The sequence below is a fragment of the Orcinus orca genome, chromosome 17 (assembly GCF_937001465.1).
Source record: "Orcinus orca chromosome 17, mOrcOrc1.1, whole genome shotgun sequence".
Lineage (NCBI taxonomy): Eukaryota > Metazoa > Chordata > Mammalia > Artiodactyla > Delphinidae > Orcinus > Orcinus orca.
This window is the reverse complement of record NC_064575.1, coordinates 84,455,882-84,473,311: the sequence shown is the minus strand read 5'-3', so window position 1 is coordinate 84,473,311 and position 17,430 is coordinate 84,455,882. Positions and strand designations below refer to the sequence as shown.

General features: G+C 56.3%; 1 protein-coding gene across 8 annotated transcripts in view; it reads left to right on the top strand.

The window, feature by feature from the left end:
* The window catches only part of AGO2 (argonaute RISC catalytic component 2), a 108,030-nt gene that overhangs the window by 78,516 nt on the left and 12,084 nt on the right, over positions 1–17,430 (top strand). For 3 of the 8 annotated variants that reach the window (XM_049700882.1, XM_049700881.1, XM_049700885.1), the window contains 9 exons: positions 930–1,063; positions 2,725–2,909; positions 4,135–4,294; positions 6,510–6,600; positions 7,176–7,370; positions 9,615–9,749; positions 14,771–14,872; positions 15,764–15,903; positions 16,876–17,075. In XM_049700882.1, the coding sequence (XP_049556839.1) occupies positions 930–1,063; positions 2,725–2,909; positions 4,135–4,294; positions 6,510–6,600; positions 7,176–7,370; positions 9,615–9,749; positions 14,771–14,872; positions 15,764–15,903; positions 16,876–17,075 (1,342 nt within the window). Of the gene's footprint in view, positions 1–929; positions 1,064–2,724; positions 2,910–4,134; positions 4,295–6,509; positions 6,601–7,175; positions 7,371–9,614; positions 9,750–12,056; positions 13,055–14,770; positions 14,873–15,763; positions 15,904–16,875; positions 17,076–17,430 lie in introns of those variants that run through there. The other 5 variants (XM_049700883.1, XM_004265295.3, XM_049700884.1 and 2 more) reach the window with 4 other exon arrangements.

Genomic DNA, 17,430 nt, shown 5'->3' with positions numbered 1-17,430 from the left:
CTCAGACACAGCCCTGTCCTTCAGGGCCTGCTGCCCGCTGGCCTGGGATGGCAGCTCTGCCCCCTCCACCCCGCCCTGGCTAAAAAAGGAGGCCAGTGCCAAAGCCTTCTCTCTGACCCAGGCCCAGCCTGTGGGACTCGCGCTTTCTCTGTAGGGCCCACAAGGGTCCAGCCAGCACAGCTCCAGTCACAGCGTCCCTTCCTGACTGTCCCTTGTGCTCCAGAACCACTTGAAGGCAGTTCAGAGATTCCTTCAGTGAGTGTTGAGACCTGGTCGTTTCTGGTTGAGAGATGACACAATTAAGTGGATGCGTCATCTGCTGTTGTTTTCCTTCCGAAATGGGAATGGCTTACACAACTGCAGGCAGCGGCGCGTGGAGCCGGGGAAGCGGTGGGCTCGGTCCTAGCTGGCCTGTCTGCTCCGGGCACAGGACTGGGAAGAAACACCTTGCTTCCCTTCCCTTCCCTTCCCTTCCTTCCCTGGCTGCCCCGCTGATAACGGATGAGGTAGAATGAACGGAAGCCTGTTTATAAGACAAGAAGCCTTCCCGTAACGTCGTGAAGCACTTCTTTTCCTCCAGGCGACCCGTGACATTGGATGGAGCTCTGGGCCCTCCCTGCTCAGCCTTCCGGGCACCCCCCTGCTCCCCACAATCTACTTCTTCACCCCTCCATCCTCCCTCCACCTCTCACCCCTCCATCCATCCTCTGTCCGTCCATCCATCCATCCATCCATCCTGCACACACCTGTGGGACCCCTGCGGTGCCAGGCGGCTCAGAGATGGGGAGTCCACGCAAAGGTTCCCTTCTCAGCCTCAGGAGCTGCCATCTGGTCAGGGGACCAACAGCAGTAGGGACAGTAACAAAATCCAAGGTCAGAGGAATATGTTTTCCGTTTTCTTCTTACTCTAAACTTCTCGCCGTTTGCAGAATAAAGCGATTGCCACCCCTGTCCAGGGCGTCTGGGACATGAGGAACAAGCAGTTCCACACGGGCATTGAGATCAAGGTGTGGGCCATTGCGTGCTTCGCCCCCCAGCGGCAGTGCACGGAGGTGCACCTCAAGTAAGGCCCCCAGGGGCGGGGGCAGGGGGCCACGGGGAAGGCCCGCTGCGTCAGGCTGGGCAGGTCGTGGGCTCCGTTTGGAGGGCAGGGGTTGGCAGCCTTTCCCTGTGGAAGGGCACTGCCTGGGGTGGCCGGGCCGGGAAGTGGGGGACCCCGGTGCTGCTTTGCTTCTCAGACTCGCTGTTGGAGCGAGTGTGAAGAGGTGGGGCAGGTTCTGTAAGAAACAAAACAGCAAGTGAAGAGTAAGTGTGCAAAGTGGAGGCAAGGGAGGAGATTGTCTCAGCCCAGCCGGGCCCAGTGTCAGACCCTTTGAAAGCGGCCCCATAAACATGCTCACGCTTCTGTGCCAAACAGACCCAGCAGGGAGAGGAGGGATTTTGTCTCCTGCCTCCCTGGGGTGGGAGCAGGGGCGCCCAGCAGGGAGAGGAGGGCTTTTGTCTCCTGCCTCCCTGGGGTGGGAGCAGGGGCGCCCAGCAGGGAGGGGAGGGCTTTTGTCTCCTGCCTCCCTGGGGTGGGAGCAGGGGCGCCCAGCAGGGAGGGGAGGGCTTTTGTCTCCTGCCTCCCTGGGGTGGGAGCAGGGGCGCCCAGCAGGGAGGGGAGGGCTTTTGTCTCCTGCCTCCCTGGGGTGGGAGCAGGGGCGCCCAGCAGGGAGGGGAGGGCTTTTGTCTCCTGCCTCCCTGGGGTGGGAGCAGGGGCGCCCAGCAGGGAGGGGAGGGCTTTTGTCTCCTGCCTCCCTGGGGTGGGAGCAGGGGGCCTGCAAAGCGGGGTAAGGTAGCAGTGGGCGTTGCAGCAGAGAGTGGCTCCAGAGAGCTGTGGCTCTCAGGACTCTGGGGAGGGGCGGGGCCTCTCCTCCACGCCACCAGCGGAGAAGCTGGGAGCGCTGGATGTCGGGGGACAGAGTGGGTTAGAGTCCGACCTCGGGGTGCCTCCCCTCTCCGTGTCCTGTCCATGGCCCCCATTTCACTTTTCCTGGAGCCAGATGGCCCCAGGGTACGTGCACGTGTGGGCGTAGGTGTGTGCTGGACGTCAAGCGCTAACTGGCTGCAGCGGGTCGGAGTGTCCTGACTTTATGGTAAAAGGCGGTGGTGTTTCTATTCCTGAGCTTAAAATAGGAGCCGTGGCTCTGTCTCCCCAGCCCCGCCTGTGATTTCACAGGGCCTGTCGGCCGCAGCTGTCGGTGCTACTCTAACTGGGGGCTGTTTGGTTTTCTCCCGTGATTATGTCATCCGAGTCCAAGTTGCACACACAGGAATAACTGGGGGGAAATCCAAGGGGACAGTCAGCTCACAGTTTTCCTCACCCTGACAACGCTCGGCATCCGCAGGAAAGTGGGCGGCAGCTGCTCACACACGGCTTTCAAAGGACAGCACTTGTCGCTGCCCTGGGAGTGTCACAGCCGGTGAGGGGGCAGCGTGGCCCCGACTGGAAGTCTCCTGTGTCATCGTGACTTTACAGTAACCTGCACGGTTAGCATGAACGGCCGCCTTTGTTTGTTACCATGTTGAAACGGCCTTGTCCAGGGCTTCAGCTCGGATTTGGATCCGACAAAGACGGTTTGGGGTCTGGAGCTGTTAGGACTGTGCCCTTTCCCCAGGGCTTCCGGTTGGTCGGAATCATCGGCGCTCTCGGTGCTTCACGTAACGAACCTCCTCCTCCTTCAGGTCCTTCACGGAGCAGCTCAGAAAGATCTCGAGAGATGCAGGAATGCCGATCCAGGGCCAGCCGTGCTTCTGTAAATACGCCCAGGGCGCAGATAGCGTGGAGCCCATGTTCAGGCACCTGAAGAACACGTACGCCGGCCTGCAGCTGGTGGTGGTCATCCTGCCCGGAAAAACCCCCGTCTACGGTAGGCCTCGGCGCGCGCACGGCCTCTGGCCGCTGCCGGTGGCGCTGTGGGTGTGCGGTGCCGCCTCAGCCCTCCGTGTCTCTACCGCACCGAGGAGCTGCCTGTCTCTGGCTCACTCGAGAGCTAGGAAAGACCGGGTGGCTTCTGATTGCGGCCGCGCACGTGCCCAGGGCCGCCCTTGGTAGTCTTGTCCGGGGCCGCGGTTCCCGGAGGCCGGCGTCCTGCGGTGGCACAGGACTCGACACGTGTGCGGTTACCTACTGCGCCGCCCGACGCAGAGGTCAGCTGGATGGAGGAGCAGCCAGGCGGCGCACACGCAGTCACCCACTCGGGGCGCCGTCCTCAGCTCCGGCCTGGGACTCACTTCTCCACTTGTGAGCTGTGCCCGCCTCAGAATCCTCTGGAAGCTGATCAGAGTCCTTTCTGCCAGAAGGGCGGTTGCACTTTCACATGGCTGAAAGTTACCAGGCCCCTGTGATGGAGTCCCAGGCCCTGGGTTGGGAAGCTCTGGGGCGCTGGTGGTGTAGACAGGTGGCGGCGGCATGGGGAGGTGGGTGCCGGGTGCGTCTGCCGGAAGCCCTCTGGGGACCAGAGGCCCCAGCACGGGAGGTGTGTGGGTGCCCCAGGGCAAAGGGAACAGGTGTGTCGGTGTCGCTGACTGGATCCCCCGTCCGGGCAGCGACGGAGCACTTGCTCCGTGTCCAGGGAAAGGAGGAAAGAGAAAGCCCTCGGAATTCCCATGCTACGCACGCATCTTCTCCCAGGCCCGCCCAGGGAGCGGCTGACCAGTTGCTTCACGAAAGAACCCGGGAGTAGAGGGGGTGTGGGCCCAGAGAGGTCTTGGATGTCGGATCTGCGTTTCCCGAGGGTGTGAGGATGCCAGTGTTTATATTTTTAACGACTCGGGCATTGGCTTGCTTGCAATCCTGAGCACCGTGACGGAGGGTGGCCTTCGGAATGCAAGCCCTGTCTTCTAGCCTGGCTCTGCCCGCACCGCCCTGCAGGCCTGGATCAGTCGCAGAAACGCTCCTGACAGGACTGGGTTGCACCCGCCCGGCCTCTGAGTGAGCGGGACACACGCCCCGCAGCTAGCGCAGGCCTGGGCGGCGTGGAGCAGAGCTGGAACCCGGGCTCTGACCCCTTATTCCACGGGCTTGGCTGCACGTGGGGCGGGCGGAGGGGAGGCGCCAGGGGAGCCGTCCTGAGCGCACCGTTCCCTCCGCAGCCGAGGTCAAGCGTGTAGGAGACACGGTGCTGGGGATGGCCACGCAGTGTGTGCAGATGAAGAACGTGCAGAGGACCACGCCGCAGACCCTGTCCAATCTCTGCCTGAAGATCAACGTCAAACTGGGCGGCGTGAACAACATCCTGCTGCCCCAGGGGAGGTGAGGCCGGCCTTCCGCCGCGTGTGCGCGGGGCAGCTGGTGCGCGACTCCCCAGCTGGGGGTGGGGGTGGGGCCCCACCGGGGCCGGCGTCCGCTTCCCTGGACAGTGGGGTGAAGGAAGCGAGTAGGACGCGGGTCTCGGATACTCTCGGTCCAGGGGACCAGGGCCATCTGCAGGCCACTGAGGACTGGGTGCAGGGGCCCGAGGAGAAGGGACTTCTTACCCCGTCCAGGGCCGGGGGTCCCACACGTGAGATGTGGTGGCTACCCTGAGCGGGGGTGGCTCTGCCACGAGGGGTCGTTGGACTCGCTCAGTTCACTCAGCGGCAGGTTCTGTGTTTATTGAGCGCCTACTGTGTGCAGAAGCCCTAGCCTTCCAGCGCAGGCCCCGGTGAGAGGGTCCAGAAACGCACTTCCCAGGTGAGCAACAGTGACACAGCGGAAGGGACAGGAGCTCAGAAGGGTGAGGGTTTCACAGGGGAGGTGGCACTAAGCAGACTGCAGCCACTGGAGGGGGCGGGATCACGTGGGCGCCTGGGAGGAGAGCAGTCCAGAGGGCACAGGCCGTGCAAGGGCCCTGTGGTACAGCCTGCCAGGAGTGCGGCAGGTGTTCCACTGAGAGACTGAGGGGCAGAGGGCTGCTGGGGGGCCTGGCCCTCCCTCCGGGGGAGCGCATCCATGGGAGGGAGGTTCACGAGTGGAGGTGTAGCTCCGGTGACCTCGTTCTAAAAGGCGACTCCAGCTCCGGGTGGAGTGGGGACCGGGCCCTCCTGCGTTGTCCCAGGAGAGGTGCTGGGGCACGGCTGCGGCGGGATGGTCTGTGAATGGAAGAGGAGACTCGAGAGTGAGTCCGAGCCTGCGCCTCTGGGGCGGTTAGGCAGCAGTGGATGAGGAAGCTGGGCTGTGCGTCAGCCTCCCAGGGGAGACACTGGGGGTGGGGGGGGAGGGGAAACAGAGGCCTGGTGTTGGTGGGGTTTGTTCAGGGATCCTCACGTGGAGGTGGTATTGAAGGCCTCTAGGCTGGAGAGAAGCCCCAGGGCAGGGTGTAGATAGGAAGGACATCCAAGCCCTCGGCCTGGGGAGTCCGGGGTTGGAAAGGCAGCACTGGGGCCTGGTGGGGTTGGGGGAAGAGCCAGTGCGTGGCCGTGTCACTCGGTGCCAACCGGCCAAGTGCGATGAGGTCCGAGGCTCCACCATGGGACTGGGGGATGTGTGCAGGTCGTCGGTGACCTTGCAGAGAGGAGTCTCGTTGCCATGGCAGCACGAGGCCTGCTTGGGAGGCAGTAAAGGGATCGGCTAATTCCGGGAGCTTTTCCACAAGGCGAGCAAGGGAAGTGAGGGAGCTGTGGGAAGAGAGTGGAGTCCGGAGGCAGGTGTGGTTCTGCTGGTGTAAGGTGTGAGTCATAACTGCATGTGTTGTGCTGCGATGCTCCCGGGACCCATCCAGGATTGGGGGAGGGGGCAGCAGGGAAGAGCCACGGGGTGGGGGTGGGGGTGGGGGGCAGGCGCAGGGTGGGCGGGAGAGCACAGGCCGTCAGGGAAAAGAGGCGAGTGAGGCACAGAGAGAGGAAGCTCCAGGGCGCACAGCCGGTGAGACTGGGACCCGCCGGCCGGCTCGAGAGCCGTGCCCCCAACGCTGGCGCTTCAGGGTCGTGACCGCTGGGGTGCAGCCGGCGCTTAGAAGACCCAGGGAGAGAGCTTAGAGCAGTACTTCTCACCTGGGGCGGTGTCGCAGCCCTGGGAATGTGTGGTCATGTCTGGAGGAGATGTAGGGGTGTCGGGACGGGGGCTGGCCTCTAACGGGTAGAGAACAAGGGTGCTCCTGGGCACCCTGCAGCGCGGCTGCAGGTCCAGGGTTGGGTAACAAACCGTGGGACTCTTTGTATGTATAATTATCTTGGAATTTTCAGCCGTCTACGTGGGTAGAACCCTCATGTCCCTGAGCCCAGCCACAGCAGCTGTCAGCACCTCAGCCCTCTCATTCAGTCTACACTCCACCTACACCCTCTCCCCCACCGCCTTATTCTGAAGCAGATCTCACACCAAGCATCTTTTCACCCGTAAGGTTTCTGTACATGTGACTGAAAGATAAGGAGTCCTTACAGACACGGCCACAGTACCCTTAGCACACAAAGTAACGCTGGTGCCAGTACCCTGAGAGGTCCGGGCAGTGTCCCCGAGCCTTGGCCTCTGACGCTCCCGCATCCCCTCACAGGCCTCCGGTGTTCCAGCAGCCCGTCATCTTTCTGGGGGCGGATGTCACACACCCCCCTGCCGGGGATGGGAAGAAGCCGTCCATCGCCGCCGTGAGTATCACCTCCTGCCGGGTCCCGTTGGTCTGTGTTCCTGCGTGATCGGCATCTCCATGCTTCTTGGCCCTTTCCTTGTCTGAGCAGCATGAACAGTGCAGCAGGGTGGCCCCGTGGGGTCATGTCCCTGGCACTCGCTGTCTGGTTCCCTCTGGGCAGCACCTGCGGGCGATTGGTTTCAGGCCAGCTTGCCTTTGGGACACCCGTCACTCTTAGGGGTCGGAATCTTGGAGTGTCGTGTGTAGAGGTGCACATGGCTTTGGGAAAACAGTGTGCTTGAAGGAATTAGGAACACTGTCACTGTCACTGTCGCCAGGTACCTTCTCTGGGCTGATGTAATTCAGCCACATCTAATCACAAGCAGAATTAGGGGTTCAGAACAATTGTTGATTTTCTTATTAGGTCCCTCGGGAAAACCTTTACTCTTTGGAACACGTTTATAAACGCTACAGCCACGCATTCAGAAGAATCGTAAAGGTGGTGGGTTTGCATGTGACGAGCCCTCTCCTGGACCCCCTTCACCCCTAGAGCGGGGGCCCTCGGGGCTCCTGCTGACCCGTGTTGCCCCGCAGGTCGTGGGCAGCATGGACGCCCACCCGAACCGCTACTGCGCCACCGTGCGCGTCCAGCAGCACCGGCAGGAGATCATCCAGGACCTGGCGGCCATGGTGCGCGAGCTTCTCATCCAGTTCTACAAGTCCACACGCTTCAAGCCCACCCGCATCATCTTCTACCGAGACGGTGTCTCCGAGGGGCAGTTCCAGCAGGTCGGCCGTCTCCCCCGTGTTTTCCCTGCCCTCTTCTCGGTGTCTTAAACTCCCCTGTTTCTCGGCAGAACGGCTCCTTGGGTTCGCTAATGAAGACGGTGGGGTGGGTTTTGTTTTGCCCCCGGGTTTACTGGTCCCCGTGTGGGCGGTAGTGATGGACTTGGGGTTGTCAGGGGTCTGCTGCAGGTGGGGCGGAGAGGCCTGTCCAGGCGGACCCGGTCCAGAACACGCCAGCCAGGGGCCCTTCCCGGCTCCAGGTTTTGCCTTGTAGGCTGTGGGGGGTCTCTGTGGGGCAGGGACACCACTGTGGCTTGGGGGTCACCTCTGTCTGCAAAGGAGGGGGCGGGCCGGAGTGAGGAGAGCGCAGAGCAGGGTGAGGAAAGTGGCCGGGCGGAGGGTAGGTGGGAGCCCTTTGGAAATAGTCAGTAGGACGCAGCCACTGTTTGGACGTGGAGGGAGAGGCGGCACCTTAGGTGGCGTGTGGGGCATCGCCTTGAGGAAGCGTCTGGAAGGCAGGGGAGCCTCTTGGACACCGGGGCACTGGAGGAGGGGCAGGTGAGGACCAAAGGGGGTGTGTTGCTGTGCTCCAGGTGAAAGCACCCGCAGCACCTCCAAGTCGAGGGGAGTGTGGGCAGCGGCGGATCCATCTGACCCTGGAACTCGGGGGTTGATGCCCTGCGTGTGTCCATGCTTGGCCAGGGCTAATGCCACCTCCACCCCTGCCGCGTCTCCAGTGCACGCTTCGTCGAGAGACAGTAGCGGGGAAGGCAGAAGTATCCGATGCTGCAGGAGACCCACCCAGACAGAAAGACATCCTAAGAGGCACTCCAGTGTGTCCCAAGGCCCCAGGCCACCCTGCTAGGCAGGTGGGGTGGCACGTGACCAGGCACGGGTGCCAGTGCCTTCCTGGTCCAAAGTAGGAGCAGCTGAGGCCACAGCGGGCGAGGGGGGTGGCTTGAGGTTCCTTGACCGTCTGGTAGCTCTTGGCCAGGGCCCCTGATTCAGAGCTTCTGTGGGAACCTGGGTTGGGGGTTCCTGTGCCGCCTCTCGGGTCCAGATCCAGCTTGTGCCAGCCGGCCTCGAAGCCCCTCTTATACAAAACCGTCTGGTTCCCTCCGTTGGGAGATGTTCTCCCCTCTTCTGAGCACCCGTTCACCCTCTGTCATGGGCATTCTTACTACAGAAGAGGGTTTGTGTCATCCTCCGTTTTCTCTCTCGGTGAACGCACTCCACATCTTACAGAATCACCACAATGGGGTTTCTGGACCCAGAACCCAAGACATATTTTTGAGACACATCGCAGCACAATATTTGACAAGGGCAGTTGCTGAAACCTGAGGTGTGTGGTCCCTGTAGCAGCCATCAGCCCCCGTGCCGGGCTGTGTGCCTGTTCATCTCTGCCACAGGTGGGGGAGCAGAGACAGTGCCAGCATCCTTGTACCCTAACTCCTGGCGCTTCGCAGGTGACTTTAGTCTTCACTGCAAGCTTGCAAGGTGGGATGTTCCCATTTTAAAACTGAAAAAACTGGGGATCAGACAGGGTGCATGGCTTTCCAGAGCCACACGGTTGCTTAGTGGTAGAGCTAGGATTTGACCTCAGGTCCAGCTCCTAAGCCAGTGGGTTTTTGGGTTTTTTTGTTTTGTTTTGTTTTTTACTAGATTCTCTCCATCTTCTCCAATCCAAAAATAAGCTGTTGGATTGATTTGTTCATGTGTGTGTTTCCCACAGTGCCTCATGTCCACGGTGGGTGGTAGCACTTAGAACATTCCAGAGCCTGCGCTCAGCCTGTTTCTCCGTTATCTAACCTAAAACATTTAACCACGAAACCTGGGTATCGTTTGCTCCATGATATTATTGAAGAAACAGGCTCAGAGAGACAGAATCACACAGGTAACAGCAAGCTAGTGGAACTACAAGCCTTAACGTAAACATGTATCAAACATACACATGATTAAGGGATTCATTCCAAGATACCGAGAGGCCTGAAAACATAATAATGATCCTCAAAAGTGTTCTCCTTGGGCTCCCCTGGTGGCGCAGTGGTTGAGAGTCCGCCTGCCAACGCAGGGGACGCGGATTCGTGCCCCGGTCCGGGAAGATCCCACATGCCGCGGAGCGCCCGTGAGCCACGGCCGCTGAGCCTGCGCGTCCTGAGCCTGTGCTCCGCAACGGGAGAGACCATGACAGTGAGAGGCCCGCGTACCGCGGAAAAAAAAAAAAAGTGTTCTTCTTTCTTTCCATAGGTTCTTCACCACGAGTTACTGGCTATCCGAGAGGCATGCATTAAGCTAGAAAAAGACTACCAGCCGGGGATCACGTTCATAGTGGTCCAGAAGAGGCACCACACTCGGCTGTTCTGCACCGACAAGAACGAGCGGGTGAGTGTCCTCGACCCTGGGCTGTGCAGCCTCGAGGGACACGGGTCTCACGCCCTGCACCACCTCCCAGGCTCTTGGGAGACCCGGCCCTTCGTGGCGACGCAGCCTGAGACGTTGGAGAAGGGCTCTCCTCAGTTTGGTGAGAAGTTTGAACCTGCAAACCCCACAGGTCCAGGATAGGTCCAGGCAGATGTCATTTATCCGATAAGGAAATTACCAAAGGTGAGGTTTCAGGGCCAGTTAGCAACCATGGTCATAGACAGCATAGTGTAAAGAACGCGGGAGAATGCAGTAAAGTGGGGAGCCCACGGGGTGGTTAGAGTGCTGGAAGAGGGCCTGGGGAGCTCACTCAGGGGTCTGGTCTGGAGAACACTGACAGACAGCGGTGTCCAAGCTCCTCATCCCTCTCCTGGCTGCTCCAGAACAAGAACCACGAGCATGCAGGAGACTTAAGACTTGTAGTGGTAACTGCTGAGAAGTGTCCACAGTTGGAGAAAGATCAGAACCCTTAGGTTAAAAGGCCTCTCCTGTTCCCAACAGGATAAATAAAAATAAATCCATACCTAGACACATTGTCCTAAAACTGCACAGCGTCAAAGTAACTGCATGAGATAAAAGACCTCCCAGAAGGGAAGGACATTCCATCAGACTGTCCGCCAGCGGGGCTGGAAGCCGGGCGTTAGTGTCCACGTGGTGCAGCCCACTAACGCCACAGTGGCACCACAGCACCGAAAATGCTTCTTGCCTAAATGGAAGACAAAATGCAAATTGAGAGTCAATAGCGAGGAAAAGGGGTACTTTGTCATGATCACCAAGAAGACAGAACAGCTGTGACGTGGATGTACCTCACGCCATGACCTAAAAATATGTAAAGAAAAAAAGTAAAGCAAAAACAGGCAGAATTTTAAGGAGAAATTGACAAACACACCATCAAAGAGGTCTGTTTTAACAGACCACCATCAGAAAGTGAAACAGGGACAAGTTAGTAGAAACTGAAAATGGGAAGAAAGGAATGAGCCAGACCTGACAGACAGAACTCTGCCTGTGACAGCGGAGCTCACGCTGAGGGCTTACAGGAGCTGGCGTTGTCCCAGGTCACAAAAGAGGTCTCAGGAGATTGCCAAACCTCAGTATTCTACAAACCACATTTTTTTAAAAAAAATAATTTATTTTGGGGGGGGGCTGCACTGGGTCTTCGTTGCTGCACGCAGGCTTTCTCTAGTTGGGGCGAGCGGAGGCTACTCTTTGTTGCGGTGTGCGGGTTTCTCATTGCGGTGGCTTCTCTTGTTGTGGAGCACGGGCCCTAGAGTGCTCAGGCTTCAGTAATTGTGGCATGTGAGCTCAGTAGTTGCAGTGCACGGGCTCTAGGGCACGTGGGCTCGATAGTTGCAGTGCACGGGCTCTAGGGCACGTGGGCTTCAGTAGCTGCGGCGCTTGGGCTCAGTAGTTGTGGCTTGTGGGTTCTAGAGTGTAGGCTCAGTAGTTGTGGTGCATGGGCTTAGTTGCTTGACGGCATGTGGGATCTTCCTGGACCAGGGCTCGAACCCGTGTCCCCTGCATTGGCAGGCAGATTCTTAACCACTGCGCCACCAGGGAAGTCCCCAAACCACATTTTCTGTTACGTAGGAAAAAGCGTAAGAAAACTTAAAATTTTGATTTCAAGCCCACTGCAGGGCTTCCCTGGTGGCGCAGTGGTTAAGAATCTGCCTGCCAATGCAGGGGACACGGGTTCGAGCACTGGTCCGGGAAGATCCCACATGCCGCGGAGCAACTGAGCCCACGTGCCACAACTACTGAAGCCCGCATGCCTAGAGCCCGTGCCCCGCAACAAGAGAAGCCACCGCGATGAGAAGCCCTCACACTGCAATGAAGAGTAGCCCCCGCTTGCTGCAACTGGAGAAAGCCCACACACAGCAACAAAGACCCAGTGCAGCCAAAAATAAATAAATAAATGTATTTATTTAAAAAAAAAAAAAGAAAGCACTGCATTAAAAATGTAAAGAGAATAATCAATTGTGAAATGATTAGAAATGAACAAAAACGAGAATTTCATATCAAACCTTGTGCAGTGCACTAAAGCAGGCATTTACAGGTAAGAGTATAGACATAGGTGCTTTTGTTGTGAGACAAGAAAGAGAGCCATGAATAAGTCTGAAGCTACAGGAAGGATGTCAGTCCCAGTGGTCAAGGGAAAGCTGAGGAGTTGGTGTGCATAGGCCCCTTGCCACCTCAGCCTGCAGACTTCTCTTGCCAGGAGTCGGGAGGGCTCAAAGTCAGCTTATTCCAGCACCCCACTTTCTCTCTCAGAATAGAAAATCGTGAACTAGAAAATGAAGAAGCAATAGAGCATATTAACGCAAGCAAAAGGTACTTCTCTGAAGATAGATAAACCCAGCAAGACTCAACAAAAAGAACACTTGTAATTACGTTGGGAACAGAAGGGGAACAATGGCTGCAGAGGGAGTGTGTGTTATTTGAAGCATAATGGAATGATAACAACTTCATGAAAACACATTGGAAAACTGAGAAGAAACAAACACTTGTTTGTAGAATTACATAAGTTACCAAAATCAGCTGAGTAAGATAGTCCAGTCATTGTTCCAAAAGGCATCAGGCCCAGAGAGTTTTACAGGCAAGCTTTACTAAGGCTTCAGGAATAGATTACCTTAAAGTGTGGCAGAGCATAGGAAAAAGGGGGAAACTACTTAGCTTATTTTATGAAGTTAGTCCAGAGATTTTTACAGGCAAGCTTTACCAGACCTTCGAAGAATAATCTTGTATAAAGTATTTCAGAGAACGGGAAAAGTCGGGGGGACTCACATTATGAGGTTAGCCTGATAAATACCAAATGTCAAGGATGTGGGTGCCGTGATGAGGAGCAAAGGGTCTGGAGCCGGATAACCTGGCTCCAATCCACCCCCTCAGCATCCTGGCTACGTGACCACAAGCTGTCAGCCCCTCTACCCCCTGGACCACCTTCTGAGGATGTTGGGAGGGTTCGCGGAGCTAACACGCAGAGCACTTAGCACAGAGTAAAGGCATTATTATGAAGAGGACTCTCCTACACTTCAGATGGGAATACAAATGGGTAACCAACTTGGAACGCTGTTTGGCAATTCTAGAGATCTACCCTGGAGGAACTCACACACTTGTGTACAAGAAGACATGTATTCTGTAAGAATATTCTGGCAGTGTTGTTTATAATAGCAAAAAATTAATCTGTTAACAGGAGAAAAGGTGGTAATGTATTTATATATTGGCACTTATACAGCAATGAAAAATAATAAACTATATCTACCAAATGACTACATCTCAAAATTGTAATACAGAGCAAAAACAGAAAGTAGCAAAACATAGGATACATGTATACAGTTTTGTTTTTTTAATAAATTTATGTATTTATTTTACTTATTTATTTTTGCCTGCACTGGGTCTTCGTTGCTACGCATGGGCTTTCTCTAGTTGCGGTGAGCAGAGGCTACTCCTCGTTTTGGTGCGCCGGCTTCTCATTGCAGTGGCTTCTCTTGTTGTAGAGCACGGGCTCTAGGTGCACGGGCTTCAGTAGTTGTGGCTCGCGGGCTCTAGAGTGCAGGCTCAGTAGTTGTGGCACATGGGCTTCGTTGCTCCGTGGCATGTGGGATCTTCCCAGACCAGCGCTCAAACCCATGTCCCCTGCATTGGCAGGCAGATTCTTAACCACTGCACCACCAGGGAAGCCCCTACAGTTTTAAAATCTGCAAAGTAACACAATATAGTGCTAACGGAGACCTAAATGTGTAGCAGAGAATAAAAGTATGTGTAGGAATAATAAAGTCTAGATTTGAGACTGCAGCATGGAAGGGATACAAATGTAGGCACTCTTTTCAAATATTTTACTTATTTTAAAAATCTGGGACTTCCCTGGTGGTGCAGTGGTTAAGAATCCTGCCTGCCAATGCAGGGGACACGGGTTCGATCCCTGGTCCAGGAAGATCCCACATACTACGAAGCAACTAAGCTCGTGCGCCGCAGCTACTGAGCCTGCATGCCTAGGGCCCGTGCTCCGCAACAAGAGAAGCCACCGCAGTGAGAAGCCCACGCACTGCAACAAAGAGTAGCCCCCGCTCACCACAACTAGAGAAAGCCCGCATGCAGCAACAAAGACCCAACGCAGCTATAAATAAATGAACAAATAAATACACAAATAAATAATCTGAAGGTATAAAAAAAGGTTGAGAAGAAGTAAAAACACACACACATCTGCAGGTGCAGAGGGGTTACGCTGGAGATTCTCTTTTTTGTATGTATATTTGAAATTGCACGAGTAAAAAAAAAAAAATCAGTGACTTCGTGACTGATTGGGAGTTTTGCTGTTTCAGTAGCGTAGCTGGATGTTTGGTGGTTTTTCGATGCTAGAGTGTAAACTGAGAGTTAAGTGGTTTGGTAGAATTTGTAGTCCCTCCCACACCCCAGCTCCTTGGATGGCCTCTGGTGGAGCAACCCGCCCTCCCTGGTGGTGGTGATTGAACCCCTGGTAGAGTGGGGAAGTTCTTGACAGCTGTCAGGGTTTTCTAGCTCTTCTGCCTTGAGTATTGTGTGTGTGTGTGTGTGTGTGTGTGTGTGTGTGTGTGTGTGTGCGCGCGCGCGCACACGCAGGCGCACATGGGCAGGTGACGCCTGTCACGTGTCCGTCGTCTGGTCTTAGATTTGTTATGTCGGTGACAGTTTCCATCTTGGCCTCAACAATAATGAAGACCCTTCACGTGGCCCACGCACATGCTTCAGTGAAGGGAAGACTCTGCATTTCCCTCAGGGGCCTTTATGAGATGGCGAAAAATAACCCCAGCCCAAAGAGAACAGGAATTAATTTGATTTCAGTTGTTAGTATATGTTAAATTTTAATGCCATGGCACTGAGCAAATGTATTGGCCAATTTAAAGATGTCAGAGCAGAAGGCAGTGCGGCTGCGTCTTGCCTGCTTGCCTGCTTGCTTTGCCCTGTTGTCCCCTGGGCGTGTCTAATGGGCTCCTGTGTTGCTGAAGGTGGGGAAGAGCGGAAACATTCCAGCAGGGACGACCGTGGACACAAAAATCACCCACCCGACCGAGTTTGACTTCTACCTGTGTAGTCATGCTGGTATCCAGGTAAGGACAGAGGGTCCACTTTGCACAGTCTTGGTTGGTGTCTCTGGGGTGTCGTCCACACATTCGGCAAACACCTGCAGAGCACAAACCTTGTGCCAGGTGCTCCCGTGGGCACTGGGGATGTGGTGGTGAACAGCACGGATGGGGCGCCAGTCCATCCCAAGGGGACGCAGGCGGTTGACCAGTGAACCGTGGAGGCCGAGAACCATCAGGTGTTGCGGATGGAGGACCCACTGGGGTGCTGTGCTGGGCCGGGAGTGGGTTCCCATTTTAGCCGAGATGAGGTCCAGGAAGAAGGAGCAGTGAGCGTGAGGGCCAGGCAGGCTGGCGGGGACAAGTGGCGTCCCTGTGTGCTTGGAGTTCGGCGAGCTGGATGGGGTATGAGAGGTGACGGAGCGGCGGGGTCAGCCTTGCGTGCCCGCCACGCACGGGCACTGGTGTGCGGGGAAGGTCAGCACGTGGCATTCCTTGTCCCTCCCGGCGAAGAGACCCACAGCTTTGCCACAAGTGATTCTGAGAGGATGCTGCCACCTCAGAGGTGCCACGTCCAGCGCACCTGTTGTCAGAGCTGAGCCACCAGCATCTGCGAGGCTGTGCCCCTTGGGACAGGAGGGACTTAGCTCTGGGTGCCCGTCCTGCTTCACCACAGAGGGGCTTTTGGGTGTTTCAAGTTATAAGTGAGGACTTAGATATCCATCCCCAAGGGATTTGAACTTAAACTTGGAGGGCTTGCCGTAAACTTTGTACTTCTGCCACGGGAAATACACCTGCACGTCCTTCACGTCACCGTGGCTCTAGAACAGGACTTGGCAAACTGGCCTGTGGGCCGCACCCAGCCTGCAGCCTGTCAGGGTGCAGCCTGAGGGCTGAGCCGTGTGTACATTTTTAAAGGTTGTTAAAAAGGAAGAAGAGGAACGTGGCTCAGAGAGGACGGAGGCTTCCGCAGTGTTTCCCGGGCACGTCTGTCCCCGCGATGGCTTCCGTGTCGGGCGGGCGCTTTTTCTGTGCAGGCCAGCCTGGCTTCCCTCCTGGTGGGTGGAGCCCTCTCCCCCCCCGCCCCGGGGCCTCTGGTTTGTTTAAGGGGTAAACCTGCCTCCCTGCACAGGCACTTTCTAATGGGGGAAATCTTGCACTGGAGACGTTTAAGTGCTTTGACAAAATGGGCCTCAAGGGGTCCTGCTCTGCTGTGGTTGCCATGTCCTCGGCACACCCTCTGATACAAAATACCCCACTGCCCACAGGCCCCCGTGACAGCCACCGATTAAATGCTGAAAGTGGGGCGCAGAATGTGTGCTTCATCAGAGGATAAGAGCGTCTGCCGCTCACCAGTCTCCGGGGGCCTGAACACAGACAGAGAGTCAGGAAGGGCCTGCTTGTTGGCTGGCTTGGGTTGAGTGGCAGGGAAGGCAGGTGGGGAGAAGCCAGAGAAAGGCCCTTCCCTCAAGCGCGCTCCTGGCTGACCGGTCATGGGTGCCCCGGCGAGCAGTGCAGCGGCTCTGCCGGCACCTGAGCCCCGGCAGGCATGGGCCAGGCGACCAACCCCACCTCCTTCAGTTTTGAAAGATTCCACACCGCACAAAATAGATATATGTGCAAACTCCCATTTTAAAGGCGTTAATATGTAACTTATTAGAGATTTCTTCTTGCCTTTATAAATAAAGCATTGTAGAAAACCTAGTATGTACAAATGACATTATCCTCCAAACAACCATCTCTGTATTATATCTTTCCTATGAGTTTTCTCTACACAAATAATTGTGTGTATAGTCTGTTATTTTACCAGTAGGGGGTCATAGAATATGTGGCTCTGATGCCCGTTTATAATGATACATAGTAGGATAATATAAATACCTTCTTGCCACTGAACGTCCTCCCACTGTATCCTCTGTGAAGGATTCTACCGTGGGGTGGAAGCACAGCTTCTCTCGGCAGCACCCTTTGCAGGTGAGTTCTGGACTTCTCGCTTGCATGTTTACCTCTCTGACCCTCTGATCTGCTTTTAGGGAACAAGCAGGCCTTCCCACTATCACGTGCTTTGGGATGACAATCGTTTCTCTTCCGATGAGCTGCAGATTCTCACCTACCAGCTGTGTCACACCTACGTGCGCTGCACGCGCTCCGTGTCCATCCCGGCGCCAGCATACTATGCTCACCTGGTGGCCTTCCGGGCCAGGTACCACCTGGTGGATAAAGAGCACGATAGGTGAGTGGCACGCCCTTCCTGGCTGGGGTCGTTTCTGCAACAGGCTTTGGCATCTGCTTTTCTGGAATGGGAAGCAGTGGGGTCCCAGTGGCTGGAGCCGACCGTGACACAGACACCCAAAAGCTAGCATCTTCACCGCCATTTGTTAGCTGTGTGGCTGCCTCCCCAGATGGCTGGTGCGTGGTCCTAACTTAGCTATCAGTGTGCTGCCTCATGGTGCGTTAAAGGCTGCGCTCTCTCTCTCTCTCTCTCTCTCTCCTCTCTCTCTCCCTCCCTCCCTATCCCTATCCCTCTATCTCTCTCTCTCTCCCTCCCTCCCTCCCTCCTTCCCTCCCTCCCTCCCTCCCTCCCTCTC